The following is a 9,804-nucleotide window of genomic DNA, read 5'->3' as shown; positions in this document are numbered from 1 at the left end:
CGCCCGTCCGTCCCCATGGGCTGCGTGCACGGCCGCCCCTCTGCCGCCTCCACCCCCAGCCCCGACGCCGCCCGCCGCCGGAACCCCCAGCCGAAGCAGGAGGGGGCCGCCCCTGATGCCGCCGCTGCTGCCGCGGCGGAGGCGGCGGGGGAGGGGCGGCAGCCCGCCGAGAAGGACGGGCAGACGGCCGTCGCCGCGCCGGTGAAGCGGGAGCGGCGGTCCCGGTCATCGCGGCATGGTCCCGCGCACGCGGAGGTGCGGCTCGGCGGCAGCTTCGCCAACAAGGCGCGCGGGGAGCAGGTCGCCGCCGGCTGGCCCGCCTGGCTCTCCGCCGTCGCCGGCGAGGCCATCAACGGCTGGACCCCGCGCCGCGCCGACACCTTCGAGAAGATCGACAAGGTGCGCCTCCCGTCCCCCCACCATCTCCGAGCTCCCCCCAGCCCCGTGATCCGTGCCGCGCCAGCAGCGCCCGCCGGAGGAATTTTGTGTTTTTTTTGTCTGACGAGCGAGTTATTTGGTGTTTCAGATCGGGCAAGGCACGTACAGCAATGTGTACAAGGCGCGGGACTCGATGAGCGGCAAGATCGTGGCGCTCAAGAAGGTGCGCTTCGACAACCTGGAGCCCGAGAGCGTGCGGTTCATGGCCCGGGAGATCCTCATCCTCCGCCGCCTCGACCACCCCAACGTCATGAAGCTCTACGGACTCGTCACCTCCCGCATGTCCTGCAGCCTCTACCTCGTCTTCGACTACATGGTCCACGACCTCGCCGGCCTCGCCGCCAGCCCCGACATCAAGTTCACTCTGCCCCAGGTCAAGATCCCATTTAGCTGGAACAGCCACATAGTGACAAATTATCACTTCAAAATGTGGTCTGCTGTGGCTAGTCGAGTCTGACCGAGGTGTTTGTGCTCCGCAGGTCAAGTGCTATGTGCATCAGCTGCTGTCAGGGTTGGAGCATTGCCACAACCAGGGAGTGCTGCACCGCGACATCAAGGGCTCGAATCTACTCTTGGATGACGACGGTGTGCTGAAGATTGGGGACTTTGGTCTGGCGTCTTTCTTCGACCCGAACCATAAGCAACCGATGACCAGTCGTGTGGTGACGCTGTGGTACCGGCCGCCAGAGCTGCTGTTGGGTGCTACGGATTATGGAGTAGGTGTCGACTTGTGGAGTGCCGGATGTATCCTTGCCGAGTTGCTGGCTGGGAAGCCTATTATGCCGGGACGGACCGAGGTTAGCTATGGAACACTTGCTCTTTTCCCACAAATGTTACTAAAGTTGATACTGTTCAAGTGTGATTTTGCTGAAGTACTGTTCATAGCTTGCCAACCATTCCATGCAAACCATGTTAACATTTTAGGGCAGGTCTCGTGCAAGACTGCCTTGCTGATGAAATGATATACAATTTAGAGCATGTTCAGATAGAATAAGCACTACTTCCAAATGTTGTTCTTTATCAGGGGCGGACCCAGAGAGAAATTGACCCGGTGTCTCAGTGCAAAACCACACATATTTCCCATCCAAAAATGTGGTGTCACACACTATACTATACTCAAAAAGTACCAAGAAAACAATCTTGCACCTGTTGTCCTGGGCACCCGGGTAGCTGAACCTGGGTACGCCCCTGTTCTTTATTGGTCATCGGGCATAACAGTTTTCCTCGAAATGTACCATTTTGGCAACATAAACATGGTGGAAGGACAATCTTTATGTTATCACTGCTATAAAAACCAGTGGAGTAGATGATAAAGATCATTCTAGCTCTTAGTATTTTGTTATAACCTCTACTCTTTTATCATATATGCCCTTTGGTCCTATAAAAGCTATCATTTTGGACAAGAATGGAGTCGAAATTTTGGCTACCAGTATATTTGCAAATATTTAGACCGCATACTTGAAAATCATACATGTGAGTTTGTCTCAGAAAGTTTAGTGGAAATGCTGAAGCATATCGAATCACGAAATCAGTGCCTAATACTTTGTTGCATGTTTGCAGTTCATATTTGTCATGAATAATCCAATTATATTTGTGTTAATGTTACACTTTTAATTGATGTAGTAATACTTTATCCCCACATTATTTTAATTGTTTATTTATTATTTACAATGTTTTTAATCATGTCTTCTTTTCAGGTAGAACAATTGCATAAAATATTTAAGCTATGCGGATCCCCCGCTGAAGAATATTGGAAAAAGTCAAAGCTGCCTCATGCAACCATATTTAAGCCCCAGCAGCCGTACAAAAGGCGAATAGCAGAGACATTCAAAGATTTCCCGCAATCAGCACTTCGGCTGATTGAAACACTCCTATCAATTGATCCCGCCGATCGTTTAACAGCAACTGATGCATTAAATAGTGATGTAAGTTTCCTGAGTATTTATCATTTTTTTCCTATTTGATGTAAATTGGTAACAACTAACAAGAATGAGATTCTCAACTCGTTGGATAAATTGGCACAAGGATGCCTAGTAAATTAGTTATGCAATAGATGGAACTTATATGCGTTGCATATATTAGATTATTGTGTCTTCTGTACTTGTTTAAACTTGTAATATTGATATTTGATTAGTTATATGCCCTCATGATGTTAGAGTTAAATCCAATTCATTGGAATCACATTGAGATCACGGTATCTTGTTAGTCCTCTGTACGGAGTTTTAACTTTTAGGTTCACATAGGTCCATGAAATTATGCTCGGAATTTGTCTAGAGTTTATCATGTGATTCTGATATTTAACATGGTATATGTAAGACAGAACCCGAATTCTAATTTTGATATAATGTAAGTTTTTTGCAAACACTATGGTAGAGGGCTAGTTATTTAATTAAATTTGTTTATGAAGTATCTACATTGCTGCTCCTTGTTGTTACATCGTACTTGACTACTTACACCTTTTTGCACTACCAACACAGTTCTTTAAAACGGAACCTCGTGCTTGCGATCCATCAAGTCTGCCACAATACCCACCAAGCAAAGAGATGGATGCAAAACGGAGAGATGAAGAAGCTAGACGGTTTGTCATCCTAACACTCCTTTCTTCCCTTAGAAAGTTGTGTTGATTTTCTGCATTTGTGTTTGCCTTATCTTTGTGGATGCTTGTCATTTAAGCTCTTCACAACCTAGATATGTAAACACATAGTGGTTTTAGAAAGCATGCACAGTCAAAGTCATATGGCATAGATGGGCCGTTGAAACAAACTATCACAATGCCCGTGCGTTGCTATGGAACCACAAAAATAATTGCACTTGCACTTGCAGCAATGTGGAGAAAAAAATTCAATCAAGCAGACAACACTGCACTTGCGTAACTGCAGTGACCATGGGAGCACCATGGCAAGATTTGCAGCGGCATAGCCATGGTTGGATTTTGAAATTTTAAAGTTAGGACAATGGAGATTTGGAGGAGTAGCAGTCGAAGCATGGGGATTGGGGAGGAGCGGACACCTTTCTGGGGAGGAGCCGCTGCAGGAAGAAAATCCTCTGGTGGATTGACTGGCTGGTTCATGCTGCGGAAAAGAATAATGCAATGTCATGTACTTACAAAATACTTTCCTATGCAAAACATGAGTGGCACGGTGGCTCGTTGGACCAGAAGGGATCTGGTAGGCCGTGGATGGATGAGGGGGATTGGGATGGAGTTGGGAGGTGAACTCATCGCCACCACCACCACCACCACCAACTCCAATTATAAGATAGTAGAGAAACTCCAATTTATATGAGATAGTAGTAGAGAAAAGAGTGCTGAAGAAATTGTTGGAAGTTATAGAATAGAGTTAGGAATACAATTACAGGAGTATTCTAAAATCTAGTTTGCCGTAAGAGCCTACTTCTGCAGAATGGTTCGATGAACTTGATAACAGAAAAGCATACCTTGACAACACTGTACAGCACAGCAGGATGTAAGGAAGAAAAATAACATTTCTTTGATTCAAAAGGTAACTTCAGTGGGTGCTAGGCGTATACTTATTTGTAGTACTAAAAGTAAGTCTCGACTATCGTGCCAACTGCCAAGATTCCTGTATTCCTGGGAGCTTGTTGGGAATAGTTGCTTAGACATCATCATGAGTCATGCTGTCATGCAACAATTTGTCTCACCTTTCTGGTGTATATTTAATGCTTCTTTCTGAAAATATTTGTAATATCTTCTATTTCTCCACCTCTTGACCTTGTCCATTGGCTGATATAAGCTTGAGCTTTTGCACTGTGTAAATTGCTTATTGGCTTATTCATTGGATGAAAAACAGTTTAAGAGCTGCTGGTAGTAGACCTAATGGTGATGGAGCTAGGAAGACAAGGACGCGGGATCGGCCAAGGGCTGTTCCAGCACCAGAGGCAAATGCCGAACTTCAAGCAAACATCGATGTATGTCAAGTTATCTTGGTTCCCTACAAGTTACAGTTGCATGGGCCTTTTTTTCCGCTTGCCGTGTCTGCTGTTACAAACGCTAATCTGGACTCAACTTTACCCTTTACAGAAAAGAAGGCTAATAACGCATGCAAATGCGAAGAGCAAGAGCGAAAAGTTCCCTCCACCACATCAAGATGGCGCACTCGGCTATCCGTTGGGTTGTTCGAATCACATGGAACCTACATTTGAGCCCCCAGACCCATCTTCGTTCAGTACCGTATTTCCTTACGACAAGACCGCTGTGCCTACGTGGTCTGGACCCCTGGTTGACCCTCCTGGGGGCAACCAGAAACGGAAACACAAATCTGGACGATCTTCGAAACAACCATCAACTGCCCGTGCTCGGTGATACATTATGTGATATTTGGTGCATAAGAAATTCTTCAATACGGACAATTTACTCGGCAACAATTCCTGGAAGCTGGGGAGATCTGATTATACGACCAAGACAAGCAGCGATGAATTTTTCCAAGATCCATGAATTCATTCCATGTACGGATTCTTTTCAAACCGCAGTGTATAGATGGGAGAGGGAGCTCAGTTAGTCGAATTCTGTACATTAGGTTGTCCTTTTCATTTCTTACAAGCAGCTATATGTCATGTTAGATTCGTTTGAGTGAGTAATGGAACTTTTAGGTCTACTTGGCATGCCACTGCAACTTACTGTTAACTCTTACTGCAGTTATATTCATGTTAGATTGGATTCTCTAGTTATGTTTCATGTTAGATTGAGTATTTCTCAAATCTGATGTTTCGTCCAGCTTTATGTTTTCCCTTTATGGCTTCAAGTTGTAGATTCAGACAATTTGGACATTATTAGTTTATAAAAAAGTTGTTGTATTATCCTTCGGTTCTTCAGCAAAATGCTGACATTTTAACAGTTTCAACTTCTGGCAATACATCTGCATATATATGTTCTACTTGCGTGCCCGTCACCGTGGCGTAATGCGCGCCCGAAGGTTGTATCTCCTCATAGCGATCGACGCTGAGAGCGAGTTTTCGCCGGTTTCTTCCCGGAAACCGTGGCCCTTCCTGCAGATCTCATCTTCCCGGAGCGCGAAGTCCGGGTCGATTTCGCTGTCGACGTCGTCCTGCAGCTCGTCGAAGACCCACGAGTAGTCGCTGAGGCTACTTTCATCATCACTGCCTGTCCCCCATGGACACATCTTGTCTCCTGGACCAGAGGAGGATGATAAGTACTACTAGATCAGATTCGGTACAAGCATTACGGTTCAAAATTCAGACAGCCGTTGGCGGGCATGGGACTGGTGAAAGTGAGAGGAGAATTTCTGTCATTTTTTGTATTGCTAGTAAGCTCACCGGCGGCGTTGTCTTCGATTGCCCGGACTTTCTCCACCAGCGTCTGGAGCAGCTCATGGTTCAGCACCTCGTAATCCCTGCAGCATAAAAATGGAAAATCAGATGAGATCAACGTACTGTGACGTTGGCGATTCGAGATGGTGATTCCACGGGCTGTCGTACTTGAAGGCGAAGATGGCGTGCAGGATCTGGGCGGCGGCGGCGGCGAGGAAGGCCGCCCGAAGCAGCAGCACCTTGGACACGATCCAGAACGGCCTGGTGAGCTCGTCGTCGGCGGCACCCAGCCTGATGAGCGCGACCTCCACCACGAGCGTGATGCACAGGCCTGGTTCGATGATCAAAGCCAAGTAGTTGGCACATGAAGAAATGAAGTAATGGAAGGAAGGAAATGATGATCTGATGAGTGTGAACTGTGAAGATGCGTTACCGAAGTAGAGCTGGCCTCTGATGGCGAAGGTCTGCTTGGCGCTGGTGAGGAGGTAGAGGAGGAAGACGACGCAGCTGTAGAAGAAGAAGGCCTTGATGAAGCGGGACTCCACCAGGATGGCGTTGTGCAGCACGTAGAGCTTGTCCAGCGCCGCGAAGATGTTGGCCTGCTTCGCGCTGAACTCCTCCTGCATGCATGCGCATCGGGCGAGCGAGCTTCGGATCAATGGCGGCTCAGCACGTCTCGGAAACCAGAGCAGAGGAGGGGGAAGAGGAGGACCTGCGCCTGGAGGATCGACTCCGAGTTGTGCATGAGGTGGTCGTGGGCTCGCCGGAGCTGCTCCTGCCGGGACAGCAGCTCGTCCTGCTGCTGCCGCCCGAAGCGCGCCAGCTTGTGCATCGCCTCCCTGCTCTCCTCGAGCGCTCCGGCCAGGAAGCCGTGGAGCTCCCCGAGCGCCCGCGTCGCGTTCGCCTGGCCCTCCAGCAGCTCCCGCTGGTTCTCCAGCGACTTGCCGGCGGCGCTCCCGATCTCCTCCGCGGTGCGCTGCAGGCCCTCCATCCGCGCCACCATGGCGTCGCCGACGGCCCTGACCTCCCGCTCGATCCCCGCCGCCTCCTCCTTCAGCCTCACCATCTCCTCGCCGAGCCGCGCGTACTCCTCCTCCACCCGCGCCATGCCGGCGTCGATCCGGCCCCGCATCTCCTCCTGCCCTTCCCTGAGGCCCGCCTGCGCCGCCGCGATCTGCCTCGACTGCTCCGCGATGGCCGCCGACTGCGCCAGCACGTCGCCGATCCGGGATTTGAGGTTGTCGGACGCGGCGGCCAGGTGCTCCGTCTGCGACACGATCGACGACATGGAGCCGTGGAGCTTGCTCGACTCCTGCATGATCTGGTCCGACCTCTCCTCGATCGCCGACAGCTTCTCGCTCGCCGCCGCCGCCGCCCGGGTCAGGTCGTTCACCAGCCGCTCCGTGATCTGCTTGAACGCCTCCGCCCTGCAGATACGGACACACAACTCGCAGTCAGATAAATCAAGAAAATTCATCCTTCATCGGAGGAGGAAGACGAAGACGATCATGGTGGGTTGCGTACTGGAGCTGGTGGCAGAGGGTGTTGGTCTCGAGGAAGAACTCGAGGAAGACCTTGTCCTCGTGCTCGGAGAGGCGCTTGCGGCAGTGCACCATGCGGGAGCGGTCGTCGCAGGGCGGCAGCGGCGGGCGGCCGGAGTCCTGCTGGTAGCAGGCGCTGAGGCGCCACGCGAGCCTGGACTGGCGCTCCTTGTCGGACATGATGTGGGCGCAGCTGGCGAAGAGGCCGCGGTACGCCTCGCCCCAGCAGGAGGCCGGGCCGGCGATCCTGCGCCGCGCGCCATCCAGCAGCTCCACGCCCCTCGGCCCGCCGCCGCCGCCTTCCATCGAGAAGTCGACCACCGTCCTCCCGCCGCCGTCGTCCGGCAGCGTCGGCGCGGCGACGGTCTGGCTCGTGGGTTTAGAGGAGGAGGAGAAGATGCCCCATGCAGTGGCCGTGGGGCACAGCGACGGCGACAGGATCGCCACCGCCACGGCGAGAAGGAGAAGATGGCATGTGCCTCTCATCTTGAGATTGCGTTACCCAGTCTGAACTCGTGATGTTCAGGCCTGCACTGCGAATTTTTGTTAAGATTATTACTGTTTCGGTCGACGCAAACGAAGCAGACGCGTTGTAAACTTGTAATTAAACGGGCTGCATTTGCATAGACCAAAGCAGGAAAGTTTTGAAGCCCGTTCCATCCAAGCCGTGAATCATCAGTGACACAGACGCATGACTGCACTAGCAGCAGTAATAAGCAGTAAATTGGTTGTGATGTACTCCTCCGTTCCTAAATATTTGTCTTTCTAAACATTTCAAATGACTACTACATACGGATGTATGTAGACATATTTTGGAATGTAGATTCACTCACTTTGCTTCGTATGTAGTCACTTGTTGAAATGACTAGAAAGACAAGTATTTAGGAACGGAGGAAGTATGTTCACCTCCGTCGCATGCATTCACAGAGCAACTGCAAAAGGGGAAGGAACTGATGCACCGAAAGATGTAAATCTTCCTTGAGCAAACAAAGCAAACCCTGAACCCAGAGGTTAAACAGATTCTTTTTAGTTAGGTTATAATTAGCGGTGGAATTTCGTTTTGATCGATTGCAAATCAGCGGATCTGCTGCGGTGCCCCTGATCCCTTCTCCCAGGTCCAGCCTTCCTCTTCTTCTCCGGCGGTGCTTCTCTCTGCCCGTCCGATCAGTCGGCGGCGGCGGCGGCGGCGGCGGCCAGCCATGATTTGCGGGCTCAGAAAAGGCTAAAACGCGCGGCACGCACGGCGCAGTTTCGCGATTCATGGCTCCTCCTCTGCATCACGATCATTCAAGGAAGCAAAGAAACAGAGCAGTAACGTAGTAGTAGTACGGAACAGAAACCAGTTACGGCATCCGACACGTACGTAGGCACGAACGAACTGCTGCGGCCTCGAGCTCGAACTCGACCGTCTCCTGCCGGCGATCCCGCGAGTCTGCCCGGAGATGAGAGTGGGCGGCGGATCGGAACGGAGCAGGGAGAAGAAAGGCGAGGGGAAAACGAATGAGCCGTCAGCCCCTGGGCCGTATTTATAGATGCCCAGGCCGATCGATGGCGGTTCCGCGTCCTCGATCGTTTCGTTCGCGCCAAGACAGGAGGCAGGCGAGTCGGTTCGAGCGATTCTTTTTTTTTTGTTGGCTTTGAATTTTCACACATGTAACCCGCGCGCCCCTTCCCATCGAGCGAGCACGCTGAATCTGGATTACCAACGTCAGCAAAAAGATTCTTTCTAGTCTAAATATTCAAAATCTTTTAAATTTAACACAACCTGATAGAAGTCGCTCACATACACTCACCCCTATAAACGCAGGCATGCACACCCAACCCCTATGGGCACCTCGAAGAGGCTGAGCGAGCATAACATCTTAAGATTTTTCGAAGTTATAACATGCGCCTCGTAGTCGACAAAAACGTCTCCTCCCACTGAATGAACATCGTCGGAGCCTGAAACAAATTAAGGAATAACGCGAGCACCAATGTCAAGTCCCACTATCCTCCTAAGGGAATCTCCAACGGCAACCCGCAAAAATCTCCTGCATCCGCCCACGGATAGGGGAGGGACCAGTGCGCGGACACGGATGCGAGACGCATACATCCGATCTTCCGGTTTCCCCCCAGTCTGCACGATCAAATAGCCGCACACAAAGGGCACATCAGTTTAAATAGCCGCATTCAGCACTAGTTTAAATTTCAAAAATTCAAATATTTTACACCCGAACATTGTTGTCCCCTTTCACCATCCACTGATACTCAATCAGATACTCCTTGAGCTGCTCGTGAGTTGGTCGATGCCGAATTTGTTGATGCATTTGAATAAACTTCTCAAATGTGACCGAATTCTGGTCTGAAATTTGAATAGGATCACCCATATTCTCAAATTCCAGAGCTGCGGCAGCATCGTCACCCTCATCCTTGATGAACATGTTGTGCATGATCACACAACATGTCATCACCTCCCACAAGGGTCCGGATCCCATTGTTTTGCAGGTCCACGAACAACTGCAAAATGGGCCTGAAGAACTCCGAATGCTCTCTCGACATC

The 9,804-nt window shown here is 50.6% G+C and overlaps 2 protein-coding genes across 3 annotated transcripts; one reads left to right on the top strand and one right to left on the bottom strand.

Moving 5' to 3' along the window:
• Positions 1 to 6: 6 nt before the first annotated feature.
• LOC123043797 (probable serine/threonine-protein kinase At1g54610) lies at positions 7 to 5,253 on the top strand. The gene is made up of 7 exons (XM_044466378.1): positions 7 to 399; positions 527 to 811; positions 918 to 1,235; positions 2,136 to 2,363; positions 2,916 to 3,016; positions 4,248 to 4,365; positions 4,478 to 5,253. Exons 1-7 carry the CDS (start codon positions 16 to 18, stop codon positions 4,757 to 4,759), a joined length of 1,716 nt encoding a protein of 571 aa, XP_044322313.1. The 5' UTR covers positions 7 to 15; the 3' UTR covers positions 4,760 to 5,253.
• LOC123043796 (protein GAMETE EXPRESSED 1) lies at positions 5,217 to 7,997 on the bottom strand. 2 transcript variants are annotated; one of them, XM_044466375.1, is made up of 6 exons: positions 7,249 to 7,997; positions 6,437 to 7,151; positions 6,158 to 6,344; positions 5,893 to 6,055; positions 5,731 to 5,807; positions 5,217 to 5,584 (listed from the first exon to the last, which is right to left on the bottom strand). In XM_044466375.1, the coding sequence occupies exons 1-6, from the start codon at positions 7,749 to 7,751 to the stop codon at positions 5,343 to 5,345; spliced, it is 1,887 nt and encodes a 628-aa protein (XP_044322310.1). In that variant the 5' UTR covers positions 7,752 to 7,997; the 3' UTR covers positions 5,217 to 5,342. The 2 variants fall into 2 exon arrangements, with proteins under 2 accessions (XP_044322310.1, XP_044322312.1); XM_044466377.1 differs by having other exon boundaries at positions 5,249 to 5,584; positions 5,731 to 5,773; positions 5,848 to 6,055.
• Between the last annotated feature and the right edge of the window lie 1,807 nt (positions 7,998 to 9,804).

This window comes from Triticum aestivum, chromosome 2B, assembly GCF_018294505.1.
Source record: "Triticum aestivum cultivar Chinese Spring chromosome 2B, IWGSC CS RefSeq v2.1, whole genome shotgun sequence".
NCBI classification, from domain to species: domain Eukaryota; kingdom Viridiplantae; phylum Streptophyta; class Magnoliopsida; order Poales; family Poaceae; genus Triticum; species Triticum aestivum.
The sequence above is the reverse complement of the archived record's forward strand: the minus strand, read 5'-3'. Positions and strand labels throughout refer to the sequence as shown.

Coding starts and splice junctions, on each gene's coding strand:
- LOC123043797 (XM_044466378.1), top strand. CDS start 16: ATGGGCTGCGTGCACGGCCGCCCCTCTGCCGCCTCCACCCCCAGCCCC. Junction 1,236..2,135: donor TTATGCCGGGACGGACCGAG/GTTAGCTATGGA, acceptor TCTTCTTTTCAG/GTAGAACAATTGCATAAAAT. Junction 4,366..4,477: donor AACTTCAAGCAAACATCGAT/GTATGTCAAGTT, acceptor TACCCTTTACAG/AAAAGAAGGCTAATAACGCA.
- LOC123043796 (XM_044466375.1), bottom strand. CDS start 7,751: ATGAGAGGCACATGCCATCTTCTCCTTCTCGCCGTGGCGGTGGCGATC. Junction 6,345..6,436: donor AGTCGATCCTCCAGGCGCAG/GTCCTCCTCTTC, acceptor GCATGCATGCAG/GAGGAGTTCAGCGCGAAGCA. Junction 5,585..5,730: donor AATCGAAGACAACGCCGCCG/GTGAGCTTACTA, acceptor CCTCTGGTCCAG/GAGACAAGATGTGTCCATGG.